Source organism: Ambystoma mexicanum, chromosome 2p (genome assembly GCF_040938575.1).
Source record: "Ambystoma mexicanum isolate Mex_15411 chromosome 2p, UKY_AmexF1_1, whole genome shotgun sequence".
NCBI lineage: Eukaryota > Metazoa > Chordata > Amphibia > Caudata > Ambystomatidae > Ambystoma > Ambystoma mexicanum.
The window spans coordinates 23,512,273-23,532,422 of record NC_090923.1 but is presented as its reverse complement, the minus strand read 5'-3'; the positions used below and the strand labels follow the sequence as shown (position 1 = coordinate 23,532,422).

Sequence of the window (20,150 nt, the reverse complement as noted above, 5' to 3'; positions counted from 1 at the left end):
GCAGGGAATCCTTATGAGAGGGACCTGCTCTGCTAGCCCCGTCAGCAGAACGCTTGGTTGACAGCGAGCAGGCAGGGAATCCTTATGAGAGGGACCTGCACTGCTAGCCCCATCAGCAGAACGCTTGCTTGACAGCGAGCAGGCAGGGAATCCTTATGAGAGGGACCTGCACTGCTAGTCCCGTCAGCAGAACGCTTGCTTGACAGAGAGCAGGCAGGGAATCCTTATGAGAGGGACCTGCACTGCTAGCCCTGTTGGTTGACAGCGAGCAGGCAGGGAATCCTTATGAGAGGGACCTGCACTGCTAGCCCCATCAGCAGAATGCTTGGTTGACAGCGAGCAGGCAGGGAATCCTTATGAGAGAGACCTGGCCCTGCGCTTGACAGTGAGCAGGCAGGGAATCCTTAGGAGAGGGACCTGCACTGCTAGCCCCGTCAGCAGAACGCTTGCTTGACAGCGAGCAGGCAGGGAATCCTTATGAGAGGGACCTGCACTGCTAGCCCCGTCAGCAGAATGCTTGGTTGACAGCGAGCAGGCAGGGAATCCTTAGGAGAGGGACCTGCACTGCTAGCCCCGTCAGCAGAACGCTTGCTTGACAGCGAGCAGGCAGGGAATCCTTATGAGAGGGACCTGCACTGCTAGCCCCGTCAGCAGAATGCTTGGTTGACAGCGAGCAGGCAGGGAATCCTTATGAGAGGGACCTGTACTGCTAGCCCTGTCAGCAGAACGCTTGCTTGACAGCGAGCAGGCAGGGAATCCTTATGAGAGGGACCTGCACTGCTAGTCCCGTCAGCAGAACGCTTGCTTGACAGAGAGCAGGCAGGGAATCCTTATGAGAGGGACCTGCACTGCTAGCCCCGTCAGCAGAATGCTTGGTTGACAGCGAGCAGGCAGGGAATCCTTAGGAGAGGGACCTGCACTGCTAGCCCCGTCAGCAGAACGCTACGTAGTCCCATGTCGAACATTACAAAGTGCCAATAAAACATTTCAAATTCGGTCTTTGCCAATTTCCTAATGTCGTGTCCCTTTTGCTTCTTGCATGGGAATGAGGGAATGTCCTCTAGCTGTTCTAACCTATTCTAGAATGCATTCATTCTGCAGTTTCTGAACCGCTGGTTTATATTGCTACCTCACAGCTTCTTCCACTTGTTCCAAGAGGTGCTCTCCAGATGGCAGGGACTTAAATGTACACGATGAGCAATAAGAATAATATACATTTCTGGCCACAAGCATAGATCTAGGCGATAGGAACCTGAAGGTGAAGCCTCTAAATTCTGCCTATCCTTGGGTCAAGCAATTTAGTTAGTTGCAATAAGAGTTAAAGATTCAAGTTTTCATGCATGTTTACATCTGATTACTTCTAATATGATGGTCATGCTTCAGAAACCTGGCACCACTAACCATGTGTCTGCAGGTGCCAAAAGGCTGCCCAACTCTAACACTCAGACTAGGGGCTCTAGCTCCAGACCTGAGACAGCAAAACACTGAAAGGGAAGTGGAAAGTAATCCGTACCAGCAGGAAGCATTTCTTCTTGTGATTTTCGGATGCGTCTCCTTTCTCTTGCAGATAATGGTCGATCCTTAAAGGAAATGAACATCATAAGACAAAGTCAGTACAGTAACTGTGCCCAGCCCCAGACAAATGGCATTGAGTCTTAATTTTGTCCAAAGTAACTTTGCTCTGCCCCATTCACATGGAGTAGTGTTCACTATCCCCATAGTAACCATACCCACCTCATTCACATGGCATACAGTGTTCACTATCTTCATCATTACCACGTCCACCCCCTTCACATGGCATTCCATATTCCATATATACACAGTTACTGTGCACAACCGCATTCACATGGCGTACAATATTCATTATCTCCACAGTAACCTTGCCGAACTCCATTCACATGGCGAACAGTGTTCATTATCTACCCAGTAACCGTGTCGAGTCCCATTCACATGGCGTACAGCGTTAATTATCTCCACAATAACCATGCCTTACCCCACTCACATGGTGAACAGTGTACATTATCTACACAGTAACCGTGCCAAGTTCCATTCAAATGGCGTACAGTATTTACTATCTTCACAGTAACCATGCCCAGCCTCTTTCACATGGCGTGCAGTGTTCATCATCTACCCAGTAACCGTGCCGATGCCAATTCGCATGGCATAGTGTTCACCATCTTCACAGTAACTGTGCCCAGCCCCTTTCACATGGTGTACAGTGTTCATTGTTTTCCCATCATAGTGTGAGAAACCTGAGGGTATTCTCACTCCTACTACCCTTGGGTCCTCTTCTCGGGTGGCCAAGGGACAGCCATCACTCTTGGATTCCGACCCTGGGGTTGGAGAAGCGAGGGAGGATCACCAGGGTGGAGAGACCTTTACAATTGGGGTGCCCACAGGAGAGACATGGTATCCCCCTTTTCCTGTTGAGGACCAATCTGACCCTCGCCTGACCTTTATGGGTTACGATAAAGCTGATTACCTCATTTCCCCACGTGACACTTGACCGTACTGGGAGGAGGAAGAGGGGACTAAGAATAATGGGCACTACCCCCTTATACCAATTTTGTACTAGGATGAGGAGGATGCCTGCAAAGTGCTGTGAGGGTCAGGCATGTCCCTTTAACAATGGTTAGGCAAGTCTAATTAGGCATCCACACCTGCAGCCTGTCAAGGGACTGCAGGTGTATAAAGGGAGACCAGTGGGGCAGAGAGACCTGTGTGGGAGAGACCACCAGGGGACCCTGTTGGAGAGGAGACAGCCGTGGTGGGACCACAGCCAGGACACCAGCAGATATCCCAGAGGATTAACAGGGCCCATACCAAGTGGGCAGTGTGCTTGTCGCAGGTCTGTAACCTCTGTGACAGAGAGCAAGCAGCAGCAGCTGCGAGTTAATCAGGAGAAGAGTACGTCGCGCGCGTCCGTAAAGAAGCACTCAAATTGCAGGCTTGCAGAGTTAAACAATCGGCAGGCGAGCACGGCTTGCGAAGGCGGACTTCCCGGCTTCAGAAATAGAGAAGAAAATGCGGGAGCTGCTGGAAGGAGACAGAGTCGGTGGGGGCACTGGAACACCGGTGCGCTTCTAGCAGACTGCATTTAAGTTTAGGTACTCTAAAGTAAGAAAAACAAATGCATACTGAATACCGAACTGAATGGAAACATTAATGCATATTGAACACTGAATGTAATGAAACCCTGAAGTTAAGCATATTAAATACTGAATTGAATAAAACTGTATGGGCAAAGCAAATAAAGAGGACAGCTAAGGAGCCGATGTGAAAACGAATTACTGGAAAAGGGACCAGTGTGACAGTGTCATAGAAAGGTGGGTGCGAACAAAATCTCCTCAAAGTGAACTTTTATGAGTGAATGCAGTGTGGCAAGGCCAAAGACTGGCAAGAGGTGTGTGACACGTGATGGCAGAGACAATAGGCCGACGGAAAAAAGCCAGAGGAGTGTAAATCTGCACATCAAGCCAAGAGGCTGATAAAGAGGAACTGAGTGAAGGTGACTTGGTGCACAGGGGCAGATATTGAAGAACCTGTGCGGGCTGAAAAGCCTAGGGGATCCTGGTTGCGCAACCTGTGATGGGTGGACCATATGGTCTGACAACTGCACCTAGACCAGTGAACCCTGAATGCTGAAAACCAAGGACATTGTTAAAGAAACTAATGAAGAGCACTGTAAGTGAACTGGTGATGCAAACCAGAAAGAGGGTCAGGACAATCCTTGAGTTGTGTTGAACTTTTCTTTAAAAAGACTGTATTAAGTGTAAGTGGCAAAGGTAAATTCTTGGGGAAGGAAACCCGGAGACTTGAAGAACTGCATGTGTTGTTTTGAGAACAGAGCCTCGAGACCTTTTGTTTTTGAACTGTGCTGCTTGGAGCTTGGGGACGGGAACTATGACAAACCCGAAGGTGTCTCACCCACTAGTTCCTGGGGATCTGTCATCCAGATGGCCATGACAAGGCCATCGCTTTTGGATCCAGTTTCTGGGGGTGAACCAGTGCGGATCACCTGGGTGAGGGGTCTTCGGGGAGTGGAAGTGGGACACAGGATGGTGTGACGCAGTATTCACTTCCCTGTAACTCCTTTACCCCATCCTACCAAGTAGGATACTTAGGAACTTAACCCCCCACTTTCCCAACACAAACATGTCCTCATAGCCAGCTCACTATACCTGTTCCAATACAATGGTCAAGCAGGCTCAGGAAATTACTGCTGACTATTACACACACACACACCTGACGTTCATTAGACTTCCCCACATGGATAAAAGGCGGAGCATGAAAACACACGAGGAAGCAGCAGTTCCAAGATGGCAGTTTAATGCATGGGAAAGACAGCAAAACTAAAGGAGGACTGCAAGGAGGGAAGTGCCCTTGACCTTTTCAACGAAAAAGACAGTTACTTTCTTGAACCTTCGAGAATAGGAAGCGTAAGACCAGGAATCGCGGCTGAAGAATCCTACATTGTGTGTCGGAGGCACCCATGGCTCACCTGCCTCAATAGTCAAGGCGGGGAGAATAGTTTTCCACCTTTACTGTCCTTGGCTCCTACAACAAAGCAGCTCCAGTGAAGTCAGCACAGCCGGTGAGTTGGGGAGACTGATACCAGACCGGTCTGTGTTGAAGCCGAGGTTGCAAGCGGCAACATTGTATAGTGAAAACTGAAAAGAACAGTCTATGAAGCGTATGCAGCAAGCAACACGAACACAAACTGCAGATGAGTGATTGAACTTTGAAGCCAAGATACAATACCGTAGACAGGAATGGTCCGACACCACATGGGTGCTCATTCCAAAGTGTCTGTTGGGTATGCAGCTGAAAGGTGTCAAATGTGAAGAGTGATAAAGAATTGTGAAATCGAAGTGGTCCTGCAAAGGGTCAAGCAAAACCCAGTGCACATTCGAAAGTCTTCAATAGTTGATGAAAAAGTATATGAAGTTGGTCCGAGCGCGGCAGAGTAAGGGAGGCCACTTAAATATATTTTATTTTGGGTAGAGACACAATTATTTTGGTGCTTTATCAATGATATGTGAAATCTTTTAGACACACCGAGCGCCGCACGCAGGGCCTTGTTTTGGAGGATTTGAATCCTATGGATGAGTTAGAATTGTATTGCATTTTCTTTACTTTATTGCTTATTGGTTTATGTGTTTAATTTATCTTGATCTGTTTTTGCTGTTTTAACTGTAAAATGTAGGTGATCTTAAATTGGCGTGTGTGTGTGTGCACGCGCATGTGTACGTTTATAGTGTGATTTATGGATAGCTGCTTAACCTTTGCTTTACCTACTGTAAAGGTGTCGAAGAAGGATGCTGACACAAGGGTGGGATTTTCTGTTGGTAAAAACTTGTATTCATCAAAAAAGAAGAAACCCTCACTATCCCCATCTCCTAAGATGGGTTTCCCTGCCTAAACCTAATACTAATGATCTGTCAGAATGTCAGTCGAAATCAAACTCCACCATCCTGTGTCACACCTACTTCTATCCTTTACACTCAAACTAAAGAATAAGTCAACAGAAAGTCCCTTCTCCATGAGAATGGCTCCTTTCTCCTGGTATTTAGCTGGTATTCCCAGAAATGTTCTTTGGCAAAAGGATGCCAGGGGTAATGAGTCCCTTCCCCTGGCTTGCCGTTCCCGCTAACCTTTGCACCAGTCACCTTTCAGAACCAGGTGCATGTACCACTGCCGAATGAGGTATGCGTTTAGGGCGAGATGGCCTAGCTCAAACTTATTGACCCAGGGATTTTGTATGTGCACAAGATTGTACTATACACATGGCCTAAAAATAGATCTGTATTATATAAGCGAATATTAAGTATTGTTCAGGGGTGGGGTCCTGACAATAAGTGGGAGCGTGATCTCAGAGTACAGTTTACAGAGAAACAGTGGTTATGTGTGTAACCTCACTAAGAATGTAGTATAATTCAAGGTTTCGACTCATACAATTTAAAATTAACAGGCTGCACTAGCCTCTGGCAAAAAATCGGTCGTTTAATACAGATTGTGCAGGAAAAGATGCGGGCATATTGCACATATTTTACACGTATCCCAAACTATGTGCATACTGGGAGGGGGTGTCCAGCGTGTTACAGGAGGTCAGTGAGCAGCAGATGGAGGTCACGCCAGTAGCATGCATAATTGGATATATTGGGAAGCTGTCAAGAGGTTAAATGTAGGTTTGTAAACCTGGGTCTGCTGCTGTCGAAAAGACGCAGACTGTTGAAATGGAAACTGCATCATACACCTACAGTAAATCCATGGTTAAACAATGTCATTTGTGCCAATGGAGAAAAAAAAAAGAAAAAAAAAAGAGTTTGAAATCCATCATTAGTGCACTCTAGTAGTATGCCAAAAGACATCTGGTCAGACATTCGCTGATACCTTAGAAATCAAGCAGCTAATCATATGCACACAGTGACCCAAGTTCTAGACGTTTTCGCTGCTGCCAAAAACAAACTCCAGCTATGTCAATGTACTATTGTACAAATGTGCTAAATCTACTGTTATCAGGAATACGAGGTGTTGCCAAGTGTTATTAAATAAAGTTTAAAAAATAACTTTCGGTACCAGCAGAATGACTCCCTTCTCCTGGTATGGGTTCATACACTCCAATATAGTTCACACCAAAGCCAGGAGGAATGACTCCCTTCGCCTGGCATCTCCAGATCAATGAGCTTTCAGTTTCTTCAACTTTCAAGAGCAGGAGAAGGACTACTCTTCTCATTGTATTGGTCAGCACACCCCAATATAGTTGACAACAAAGCCAGGGGTAAATGACTCCTTTCCCCTGGTATCTCCTGAGTGTATCAAAGGCCTTTGACCAGATTGATAGGTCAAAGCTGTGGCACAAGCTAAGGGGGAAAGGAATCCCGGAATATCTGCTCTCAATGATTATGGACTTTCATAAGGGGAATACAGCGAGGGTGCGATTAGATAATAAAGGACACCTATCAGATTCAATACCAGTGGAAAGTGCGGTAAGACAGGGTTGTTTGGGAGCTCCCACATTTTTCAATCTATTCCTAGTGGATGTGGGGGAACATCTGATGCCGTCTGCTTTACCCAGCCCGGTACTAAACGGTAGGAAGATCTTCTGGCTGGCTTACACTGACGACATTGTCCTGTTAGATAAAACTGCAATTGGCCTTCAGCGATTGCTGAATGGGCTGAGCGACTATGCCGCAACTAACGGCCTAAAATTCAACCCAACTAAGTCAAAGATCATGGTGTTTAAACATCCTTTGAGGAAGATCAAGTTTAAACACTGGGTGCTAGATGGCCAAGTAATCCTGCGAGTTGAAGAACTGGTTTATTTGGGGTACAAGGTCTATGCGAGCCCAGCAACCTATAAGACCTAACAGGATATTGTGAATAAAGGGCTCTCACTAGTTCCCCACTTAAATAAAATCCACTCCAAGTACTGTAGGTTCTCTTTTGTTCCAATGAGAAAGTACTATTCTGCTTAAATTGTGCCAATAGTTCTATATGGCTTAGAAGCCAAACCACAACTTTGGAACTTAAATTGGTCATTGTTGGAGGGCAGAATATGGAAGGGGGCTCTAAATTTACCCCAGAGTACCCCTGGGTGGCATTTGAGGTACGAACTAGGGTTGAATTCTCTAGGTTGTAAGGCAAACTGGAAGCTGCTCTCGCTCTTTAGAGAGATCATCAGTCTGAAATTGTCATGAACTACAGAACACGTCCCTTTTGGACTTCCTGGTCCTTGTCACAATGGGGCTTGCACTCCATAATACTCCCAACATGGTCGTCCAGAGTGAAACCCCTTTCTCGCGCCACGCGCTGGACGTAACGTATTCTATTAATAGACCATGCCTTCCGAGGCTCCGCGCGTCTCAATGCTATTGCAAAGTAGCGATCCGACGTGTGTCCCGTAGCTCGCGGTATTGTTTCCTTGTACCTGTCTATCTACCCGTTCCTTGCCCCTTCCTTTCCTCCTAATTCCTGGACTCGTGTTCTAGTTGCACCTTTCCTAGTTCCCCGGATTCCTGGACCCGCGTCCCGGAAACTGAACGCACTCTGGAGTCGGAAGAGACTCGGGCAGCCTTGCTCAAAACCAGGTCCGTCCGCAAGAAGGCAGCGACCAAGGACTCCAGCAAAGAACGGACCCAGGTGAGAAGGGGGGGAACTCCTTGACAGTTTGAGACGCCACCCGACCGAACTCGATAGCGACATGGAAGCCCCTGTTCAGGACCTGATGCGTGGCATGCAAGAACTATCAACCGAGGTCCAAAATCTAAAGGCGGAAAACGCTGCACTCAAACAATTGGTCCCATCCTGGGATTCGGCCACAAAAGAAAGCGTCTTGTTGGGCGGCATTGTTGACAAATACGATGGGTCGGCAAAAACCCTTCGTGGATTCCTGGTCCACTTTACATTTAAGCCTTATTACTTTTCGACTCCCAGGGCTAAGGTGGGGTTCATAATTTCCCACCTTTCCGGGAAGGCCTTAACCTGGGCTACACCCCTCGTTAACTCTGGTGATGCCCTCCTAGATGACTATGATGGGTTCATACAGGCCCTTAAAAACATGTTTGATCGCCCTGAGCAGGTCTTTAGTGCCCAGGAACGTCTGTTAAACTTTCAGCACGGTTCCCAGGATATGCTCACTTATGTGACCCGATTCAAACAATTGGCCAAGGAAGCTGATTGGTCCTCTGAGGCGTGTTTCACCCTGTTCAGGAGAGGACTGAATAATGAGATTAAGGATGAGTTGGCCAGAGTGGCTCGACCAAACACATTCCAGGCACTAATGGACTTTGCCATGCAAATAGACTTCCATATCCAGGAAAGAAAGGCTGAAGAGAAGAAATCCAGGGGAAATCCTTCCAAGGTGTCCTTTGAGAGCACCGTCAGAACGGACACAAACCCAGGCTCAGTCACAGAACAAGAACCCATGCAGGTAGGAGCCTTCCATGGACCCATATCCCCGCAAGAAAGGATGAGAACGATTCATACGGGGTTGTGCATGTATTGTGCTTCGGACAAACATTTGGTTAGGGAATGTGCGCTAGCCCCCCCTCAGCGTTCGGGAAACGTCAGCTCCCGATCCTAGATGGAGCAGAGCTTCGGGAGATAGATGTTTGCTCCGCATCAATTCCATCCTTGAACTCTCCTGGACAAAACAAATTGGTCATACTACATGCATTTCTATCACCCTCCAAGAGCAAGACCTATCCCATTTTGGCCCTGGTAGACTGCGGAGCAATGGGGATCTTCATTGATCATGATTGGGTTGCTAGTCACCAGATTCTGTACGAGACACAAAGTACCTTGCAGCCTGTGGAAGCCATCGACGGAAGACCCCTCACTTCAGGGCCCATACGCCTGCAGACCAAGGAGATCTAGCTCTCAATAAATCACCATCAAGAGCTGATTAGGTTTGACATCATTAATTCAGCCCACTACCCCATGGTATTGGGTATGCCCTGGTTACAAAAACATAATCCGTATATCAACTGGACAGCAGGATCACTATTCCTAGGCTCAGAGGTTTGTATGTCTCACTGCCTATTCCTGGAACCTTCATTAACACCCCCTAAGGAACCGCCTTTAGAACACCCTTTGGCCATTACGAATACCTGGTCATGCCCTTTGGACTAGCTAATGCCTCGGCAGTCTTCCAACTTTTTACGGATAGGGTGTTCTCTGACATGTTGTTCCTCTTCGTCATTGTATATCTGGATGACATATTGATCTTTTCCAAAGACTCTCAAAAGCATGAAGAACACGTAAAGGCAGTACTACAAAGACTCCGTGAACACCAACTCTTGGCCAAACACAAAAAATGCTTGTTTCACATTACCTCTGTTCACTACCTAGGATTTATCCTTAGCCCAGAGGGAATTAGTATGGACCCTTCAAAGGTAAAGGCCATTCTGGCATGGCCTGCTCCCACGTCCGTGAAACAAGTTCAATCCTTCCTGGGAGTAGCCAATTTCTACTGAAAGTTCATATCCACCTTTTCCGAGATTGTTCAACCGATCGTTGCTCTCTTAATGAAGGACACCCCTTTTATCTGGTCCACACAGCAAGACACAGCGTTCCAGCGTTTGAAGACCGAGTTTACACAAGCTCCTATCTTAGCCCAACCCGACATAAGCCGACCATTTCTAGTGGAAACGGATGCCTCTAATTACGCCATAGGAGCAGTGTTGAAACAGAAATTAGAAGATAAGCTGGAACACCCCATTGCTCATCTTTCACGAACCCTGACTCTGAGTGAAACACACTACTCTGTCCTGGAGAATTGTTAGCCATCCGCCAAGCCTTCACCGAATGGCGGCATCTACTTCTAGGAGCTAGACATCCAGTCCATGTCCGTACGGACCATCGGAATCTTCAGATTCTACAGTCATTGTAATGTAGAAATAGTCATCAAGCGCGTTGGGCCTACTTTTTTGCCCAGTACCAGTTCCACATCACTCATGTCCCTGGATCACAAAATCTGATTGCCGACGCCTTGTCTCGACGTCCTGACTACGTAACCACTGAAGATAAGGCATATCCTAAGATGTTTTCCCCCACGATCTTCGTAGCTCAAGCAGTCAACCTCCTGGAAGAAATCGGAGCACAAACCCAATCCTCTGAGTTATGGAAGGATATGTCAAAGAAAAATCAATGTAATCTGAGAGCCAAGGAAGGATATTTATTCAAGGATAATGCACTGCTCATTCCTACACAGAAATTACAACAGAAAATAATAAACCTCGGTCATGACACTTCACTCCGGGTATCGTGGCATCACCAATACCCTCCGTCTTATACAGCGACAGTTCTGGTGGCCTATGATGAAGACTGACATACAGCACTACGTCCAAGCTTGCGTTGTCTGTGCTCAAAATAAGCATGATAACAAGAGACCGGCAACCAACACAGCCAACTAGGCCATGGTAATTAATTGCTACAGACTTCATTGTGGAACTACCACCATCTCGAGGATACACTACTATCATGGTTACCATAGACTTGTTCACTCATATGGCTCATTTTACTCCCCTCAGTAAACTACATTCCTCTTCCGGAACACATATTCCGCCTGCACGGATTTCCTTCCAAGATCATATCTGATAGAGGACCTCAATAAGTCTCACAATTCTGGAAACATCTGTCGAATTCTGGGAATTCAACGTGGCCTCTCTTCAGGGTATCACCCCCAAACCAACGGAGCCACAGAACGTGCGAATCAGACCCTGGAACAGTATCTTCAATGTTTCGCCACCAAGGTCCAGGATGACTGGTCACTCCTGATACACGTTGCAGAATTTGCCTATAACAACTCCGAACATTCAGCGCTCAAAACCAGTCCTTTTTATTGTAGTCAAGGGTTCCAGCCATTGGTTTTACCCTCTGTTCTTCTTCATTCTACACCGGTACCCACTGTTGACTCCTGGATCGAAACCCTCATTAACATACACCAGGAGGCCAAGGAATACTGTTATGCTCACCTGGCTCCCACAGGGGCGTCAACCGGACACAAACATCTGCGACCTCCAACGTGAAGCGTAGTGCAGAGATGACAGACTGGACCGCCTAACCTCGTCTGCTTGACCCGTATAAGTATTCTCCTGCAAGTGGAGAAAGGGATTTAGCCACCCGTGGATTCTAGTAATGGCACCCCACTGTTCTCCCCACTAATCACCACCGATTCACTTTCAGTAAGCTCACCTTATGTTTGTAAACAATGAGCTCTCCATCCTGCGTGTAATGCAGGGGCGCGTAGATACCAGTTACTTCACTGGTTTGAAGGCGCTGGAAGAGTTCTGGATGAATATTAACTCAGAGGTTCCAGCCGAGAAACCGTAAGTATAAAGTTCAAAGAGTTCAATATGTCCGATGTTCACTCTTGTACATTCCTTTCTTGTGTTGCAGCTGGGTCCAAGGGAAGATTGTCTTGTGGCAGCTGATGGTGTAGAGGTTGTATTTGTTGGCTTTTTCGGCTCACCTTATGTTTCTTTTGTCCCCTAGATGGTGGAATTCGGCGGAGAAAATGATGGAGGCTGCGCCGGATCGGAAAATGCTGTGAGGACTGGTGAGTATGGCGCTGCAGCTGGCGATGCGACGCGTGTAGAATAATGTCCTTTTCAAGTTCGAAGACATGATGGGTCCGGAATTCAGGTAAGGATTGAAATAATATCTGTTTTCTAACCTTTTCTTCTTCTTTCTTCTATTGCTAGGAGCTCTGTATTCGAGACGGGCGTGGCTGAAGACTGGATGCTGACTGAAGGCAGGGTGAGAGTTACGCTGCTGGATGCAGAATAACGCGAAGCATGTGCTGCTGTTCGGGCGTGGTTTAAATAGCCTCCAAAGTAGTTCCAGGTAAGAAGTCCCTAGAACCACACCCAAGTAAAAAAATAGTCCCTGTAGTAAAATAGTCCCATCCAGGCCTCACGTTGGCTTGGGTTAATTTGCAGCATGGTCTGCATGAGGTAAGTAAAGACTATGAGCCTGGCGCCTGTGGCGCCAGGACTGAACCCAGACAGCCCCCAGCCGGGGCTGCTGGGGTTTTATTAAATATCTGGATGCCTGCTCCCGGGGCTGATGGGCTTGATCCGGATGCCCGGGGGTAGGCATCATGAGAATACTTAGAGAAGGCCAGATCGCAGACCAAGAGATATGCAGATTCCAAAAGAAGACCAGGCCCCTCTTATGCAGTCGGTGACCAAGTATGGTTGTCATCAAAATTACTACCCCGACATCTAAGACCAAACAAATTGGCCCCCGGTACTATGGTCCATTTCCCATCAAGGAAATTATTAACCCCGTCTCATACCAGATCAAACTACCAGACTCCTGGAAGAAAATTCATCCAGTTTTTCATACCTCTTTATTGAAACCCTACATTCCATCCTCCCGGAAATCCTGTAGACCTCCTCCTCTGCTGGTCGACAACCAACTGGAATATGAGGTATCCCGGATTTGCGATTCCAGGTATAAACAGGGCCAGCTTCAATACCTGGTTGAATGGAAAGGATACCCTCGTAGTGAAAGAACCTGGGAACCTATTTCTAATATCAAGGCTAGGCAAACCTGGAGGAAAGGGTCTTCAGAGGAGGCATGCTGTCATTAACTACAGAACACGTCCCTTTTAGACTTACTGGTCCTTGTCACAACAGGGCTTGCACTCCATAATACTCCCAACATGGTCGTCCAGCGTGAAACCCCTTTCTCGCTCCACGCGCTGGACGGAACGTATTCTATTAATAGACCGCGGCTCCGCGCGTCTCAATGCTATTGCAAAGTAGCGATCCGACGTGTGTCCCATAGCTCGCGGTATTGTTTCCTTGTACCTGTCTATCTACCCGTTCCTTGCCCCTTCCTTTCCTCCTAATTCCTGGACTCATGTGCTAGTTGCACCTTTCCTGGTTCCCCGGATTCCTGGACCCGCGTCCCGGAAACTGAACGCACTCTGGAGTCGGAAGAGACTCGGGCAGCCTTGCTCAAAACCAGGTCCGTCCGCAAGAAGGCAGCGACCAAGGACTCCAGCAAAGAACGGACCCAGGTGAGAAGGGGGGGGACTCCTTGACAGAAATCGGACTCATTGTACGAGGACATTAAGGCCCATCTTCATCTTTGAAAATCGGGTGATCTGCAGAATCTTAAATGCAGAGTGGTTTAGATCTAGAATCCTTGATTGGAAACCCTTTGAAGGTAAAAGGAGAGCTGGAATTAATGGACTGGATAGATACCATCACTAAACTAGGACATCTTGCCCAAAGAATCTGTTTCTGGTCGTTGATAATAAATTAGGTTTCCTTCCAAAATATCTTGTAAAATTTACAGACAGAAAGATCAGGAACAACTTCCTTAGGGTTAGGTTAAACATACTAGCTACTGGAGAGATATTAGAAATTCGAAAGCAAGGGGCCAAGGCGGTAAAAGACTGCAAAGGTTGTGAGGCCCCAGCAAATCAGTCCCTACGGCATCTCTTAATGGAGTGCGCAGGGACATGTTCCCTAAGGCAAAAAAAGCTAGGAAGATTTGTTGAAAGGCAGGAATGGTTAATATTAGAGAGCATGTGGTTCAGAATAATATCAGGGCAAGAAATCCAACTGACAGCGGCAGTGGTGGAGGTATTAAGGGCACTAAACCTCTTTCTCTAAAAGAATATTGAACACAGAGAGGGTGGTTTAGTGTCATCAGGTTTCTAGGCGGATAGTTTTCCACTAAAACAAAACAGAGCCCTGGCAGGTAGGAACGTTTCAAAAGACCCAGAGGTAAAAAAAATAGAAAGGGGGACATAATCGCAAAGGGGAGCAATGATGCGGATTTCTTACTATAGAGGGGGTGGTACTTGCAGTCTCCACAGGTATAGTTTCCCTCTCTAAATGGGGGGAGGTGGCTTTGCCTTAAGGCTCTCTGGTTTTTTTCCTTTTTGTTTTTTTTGTCTTTTTTTAAGGTTATCAGATTGTGCTTTCTTCTATATGAATGGAATTTGAATATTAATATATTACATTGTAAAGGCTTTTCTATATTTTGTATGGATTTTTAAACCAAATACAATAAAATAAAAAATAAAATAAAAAAAGGCTTTCAGTCTCTTCACCTGGAAAATAACTCCCTTCTCCTGGTGTTTGAGAGTTCTTTTCCGTATCTCTCAACGTGATGTTTCTTTTGCCCCTTTCTTGTGGAAGTAACAAAGTCCTAAATCCTTCACAGGGCTTCAGTGGACTCTTCCCTGCCACTGCAATGAGGATGCTTTTCTCAGATGCATAGTATACTTATGTTTGGGTCCCAGACCCTTCTCTGGTGGTCAGTGGGTTTATTTTTGCCACTGCGATGAGGAGGTTTCTCCTCTCATGCTTAGTTCACTTCTGTTAGAATCGCCAACCGTTCTCTGCTGGTCAGTGGGCTTGTTGCCACCATTACAACAAGGAAATTCTCCTTGGATGCTTGATAAGCTTGAGCTGGGGTCCCAGACCCGTCTCTGGTGGGCAGTGGGCTTATTGATGCCACTGTGACAAGGAAGTTTTCCTCGGATGCTCGATGAGCTTATGTTACGATCCGAGACCCTTGTGGTCAGTGAGCTTATTGATGCTATTGCAACGCGGAAGTTCTCTTCGGATGCGCAGTCCACTCATAGTTTGATTGCTACTACTGGACTCTCTCCTCTGCTTCTGCAGCAGCACGATTGCTCTGAGCTCTACTGGATTGTTCGGTTTCCTCTTTCTGCTTAGTTTTCTGGTCCTCTCCAGCTGGTCCAAAGGAGATGTACCTCAGCACTTCACCCACTCCCTCCGCTCTTCAGTTTCTCCAGTCAGCCGACAGGATTCGAAACTCCCACCATGGATAGTTTCCACACCTGCTACCTCTCCCTGCTGGGCTTGGCTAAGTCTTTAGTCATCCTTCTCTTCTTATACTTTGTTGCCAGTTCCGCCCTGACGACCTGTCAACGTCCTGTGTTGTTCTTGATGGATTGATCTTTATGCATCTTCGCGGCCTCCTCGTACCAATACTAGCACAGTCAGTGATCTTTATGTCTTCTGTGCTGTTCTTCGTCCTGGTGCTTTCTGTTTTGGTTGTTTCTCCTACACTACAGAAATACATGGGTCTACTGTCAAGAAAACAGTTTGGCATGAAAGGGGGGTTTTATGGAAGGTTGGGGTGTGACGTTGGCCAACGGGCTATACCCTAGGTGATCGTCCTTATTCCCAGAGGGGGAGACCCCGCACCCATATGCAGTCGTCCCACATTAAACCACCCTTAGTGGGACTATTGGGTGGTGGATGCACCTCCCTATCTACATGGGAAATTATACCTAGCAAATCATCACACTACTTAAGAGTTAAAGACCTAATAAGTTAGTGTCATTTTGTACTTCTGTGTTGCTTGATTTGCTTGGCTACTATGTATATAATTAACTGAACTATTACACCACCCCTATATCTGCTGAGGTCTGCCTTACTGCGCAGTCCAATCTGCTTTGATAGAGAATGGCTAGACCGAAGTGTCAATTACCCTGTATTATTACCCTGTTCATCAACTAGGGTGGCCTCTCAGACCCCTCGCAGAGAGCTGGTTCTGATAACCAATTAGAATAGAAATGATGGTCATGCCAGTGCTTCCTCCTCGGAAGAGAAACGTGCATGATTTCTTTGACAATAGCAGTGAAAGAATTCAAGCACAAGGAGACACAGCATTGCAAGACACCACCAAACATGCACACTGAAAAAGGTACAACAACGTCCTATACAGTCTGTCAACACTCCTTACATTCTCATTCTACAGCACTTGTCTGCAGTCTGACTCTTGTTTCCGTCTTTATGTCAATTGTATTACATGTTGATAAAAGTATTGCAATCTGCTAAGGATATGAAAAACCAAGCAGGCATCAGTCTAGTTTGAAAGTCTTATAACGGCAGTCTTACACACTTCTAGCTCATACCCTCACTTGCTACATAGTGGACGGTGCTTACTCTTTAGTCAAACAGATTCATAAATGGTTCCCAAACATCTGGAGGTTTCTTCCCTGTTCTGTATTCTAGACTGCTTTCTCCAAGCCCACAAGATCTGACATTTCATGTTAGACATGAATCAATTCAGACATGAAAGTTGTCCTTCCAGTGTCCTGAGGCAATTTTTCTCACAACCAAAGCGCCTTTCTTGATCCACAATCTGAGATGACTAGAAACGTTTTGCATTGGTCTTTTGGGTGGATTGTAAAGGATAAGAATGTCTTTTGACAAACCGATTTCTGCGACTGATGAGCGACATTGGCTCTTGAATGTACCGCCGCCAGTCTTTCATGCTGCTGCAGGTCACCAGCATCTGGGAATGGCTTTCCTGGGATTACTTATATGGGCAATATCTTTTGAAGTGAGTGCATGTTTTGCGGGAGTGTTAATAGTCCAAGTCTGGAATGATATCATACACTAAGTATATTTTCCCAGGCCTTATTTGTAAGCAACATGTGGAGTATCGGTTCCCAGACTTTTCTTTTCATCCAATGCAGACAGATTGTCTAGAATTATAAACATGTATATGTTCGATGCCTTGATGTGGGGTTTGTGTTGATATGCATGGGCTTCAATTTCAATACTCTAGCCGAGACTGTTCAGTATACTTCTAGTAAAGAGATCACTTCTTTCAACACCAAATATTTATTTTATTTGTTGCTTTTATTTCAGCGGAAAAAGCCCACAGGGCTGTACAAGTCATATTAGGTAGTTACAGGTGCATTGAATAAGCAGCACAAGCCTTCACAAGTCATTATAAGCATAGGCCGCATGGGGTGTACTGGTCATGATAAGGGAATAGTTTCTTACCTGTAACTCCATTTCTCCAGCATTGGTATCTTTCATGGATTCACATGCTTAGAATATTCCCCGTCGTCAGACTGGGACCCCTCGGTACACATATATAGCCCTTTCCAATAGGAAAACTTCCGACACTTTTGTGTCCTATCTACGTCCTTTTAGGACCCGCCTACGCATGCTCCGTAGGCCGTCCCCGTATAAGAGGCCCGCCCCCGCGGTTCCCCTTCAGATTTCGGCCCCTCCAAAGTAGGAAGGGTTAAATTTATCCATTAAATACATTACATTCCGGGGAGGTTGGCGGGCGCATGTGAATCCATGAAAGATACCAATGCTGGAGAAATGGAGTTACAGGTAAGAAACTATTCCCTTCTCCAGCATTGGATCTTTCATGGATTCACATGCTTAGAATAGATTGTATAGCAGTAACACTTGAGACGGCGGTGAGAATGTAATGTAATATACCCTCAACATACTACACAATGCATATGTACAGTAGGAATAAGTTACCGCATATAACCTTACCCACCTAAAATAAACTGTCATTAAAAAGGTATACAACAGATTCTCCACAGCGTGGAGCTTACCTTACTGAAACAGATGGCGCAGGACAGCTCTTCCCATCTGCACCTCGTCCGCATGCTGCCTGGCAAGGCAGTAGTGGCGGGTAAACGTGTGGGGCACTGACCATGCCGCAGCTTGGCATACGTCCGTCAACGGAATTCCTGGCCATAAAGCTGTTGAGGAGGACATCGATCTTGTAGAATGGGCTCTAGGATGTCCTTGCAGTGGCCTTCCGGCCTTAGAGTGACAAAACGCAATCGTCGATGAGACCCATCGAGCCAATCCTTGTTTAGAGATTGCTTTTCCTCTCGTCGACGGACCATATGCGACGAACAGTTGTCTAGTAGACCTGAATTCCTGTGTACGATGTAGGTAAAATTTCAGAGCCCTCTTAACGTCCAGGGTATGAAGAGCTTTTCCTGCTGCCGATGATGGTGTGGCGAAGAAAGTAGGGAGAACAATGGACGAGTGTTTGTGATACACTGCCGGAACTTTTGGGACGAACATAGGATTAGTTGCCAGGACTACTTTGTCCTTAAAGAATCTTAGGTATGGCGGGTCTACGACCAGCGCTTGCAGTTCCGCGATTCTTCTAGCTGATGTGATAGCAATCAAGAATGCCAACTTCCACAAAATGAATTTTATGTCGGACGTGGCCATAGGCTCAAAAGGCGGTTTCATTAAGCCTGCCAACACTGTGTTGAGACTCCAAGTCGGGGGGAAACGTTTTTCCGGGGGAAAAGCTCGAAATAAACCCCTCATGAAGTGTTTTACAAGTCTGTCGCTAAATAGAGGAGACGACTGCCTTTTCCTTGTGAACCTCGAGATGGCCGCCAGGTGCACCTTTATCGATGTGGAGGATAATCCCCTCTCCGCCAAGAGGAGCAGGTAAGGTAGAACTTGTTCCGGCGTTACCGACAACGGTTGTAGGCCCTGTTGTCCCCTACACCATTCGCAGAACCTCCGCCACTTATAGGAGTAGGATTTGTTTGTAGAAGGGGCTCTAGCCGCCTGCAGAATTTTTTGACAATCCTCCGAAACGTCTAAAGCACCGAACTCCGAAAAGTCAGGAGCCAGGCTGTAAGGTTGAGACTGTCCGGGTCGTGATGCCACACCGTGCCTTTGTCCCGGGATAGTAGGTTCGGGGCTTTCGGAAACCCTATGGGATGTTCCAGCGACAGGTGAAGCAGGTCGGAGAACCACGGTTGCCTTGGCCAGTATGGTGTCACTAGAATTACCCGGCAATTGTATCTGCGTATCCACTGTATTGTCCTCCGTATGAGGGGGAACGGGGGAAAAGCATAGAGGAACATGTCCGTCCATGGGAAGGAGAATGCCTCCCCCCTGGAGCCCTCTTGAGGCCATCTGCTTGCGAATTGCTCGCATTTCTTGTTGTCTTTGGTCGCGAAGGCGTCCAGAGGGGGGTGACCCCATTTCTCGAACACTTTCATCAGGTGAACTGTGTCCATTTCCCACTCGTGTATCTGGGCCATGCTTCTGCTGAGGGAGTCTGCTTGGGAGTTCCTCACTCCTGGAAGGTGATGAGCCACGATGGAAATGTCATGCTTTAATGCCCAATGCCATGTTTTCTGGGCTTCTATGGAAAGAGTTCTTGATCGCGTCCCTCCTTGTTTCCTCAGATAAAACATGGCCGTTGTATTGTCGGTCAGTATTCGTACTCGCAAGCCCTTGATGTGTGGTAGGAATGCCTTCAAGGCCCATCGTACTGCTCTGAGTTCTAACACGTTTATGTGTAGGAGTGACTCCGTTGGAGACCAGCGACCCTGCGTTTGGAGAGCACCCATGTGAGCTCCCCATCCGGTTAGGGACGCATCCGTGACTATGGTTCGCTGAAACTCCGGCTCCTGTAGGGGTACGCCATTGTTCAGATTGTGGAAACTCTGCCACCACTGAAGGGTCCGAAGCAGCTTGTCGTCGTCGATGGTTATCTTGTCTGACCACGATCCTTGAGCCTGCGTCCATCGGTCCGCGAGGAATTCCTGGTGCTTAGAGAGGCATCAGCTTCACCTCACTGATGATCCCCAACAAGGGTGAAACACGTGTATGGGGTTGCTGGTGGTACTCTCGTTCAGTTTGGAATTGCCATTGTATTTCGGTGCTGGACTGCCCCTGGGCAGGACAAAGACTGATATGCAAATGGATATTTCCCATCTGTGAAAGGCACAGTGAGTAAAAGCAGTGGCTGCGAACTCTCAAGTGGTTAATAACCACTGAACAGGTTATCATGTCTGTTCTTGCGAGAGAGGGGCGCCCGCTACCTTTGTAAAACTGGCCTCATGAATA

General features: G+C 47.0%; 1 protein-coding gene across 1 annotated transcript in view; it reads right to left on the bottom strand.

Annotated features, from left to right (window-relative positions):
• The window catches only part of NEK4 (NIMA related kinase 4), a 922,900-nt gene that overhangs the window by 268,375 nt on the left and 634,375 nt on the right, over positions 1 to 20,150 (bottom strand). Inside the window, exon 11 of the mRNA XM_069643166.1 lies at positions 1,514 to 1,580. Coding sequence (XP_069499267.1) covers positions 1,514 to 1,580 — 67 coding nt within the window. The remainder of the gene's footprint in view (positions 1 to 1,513; positions 1,581 to 20,150) is intronic.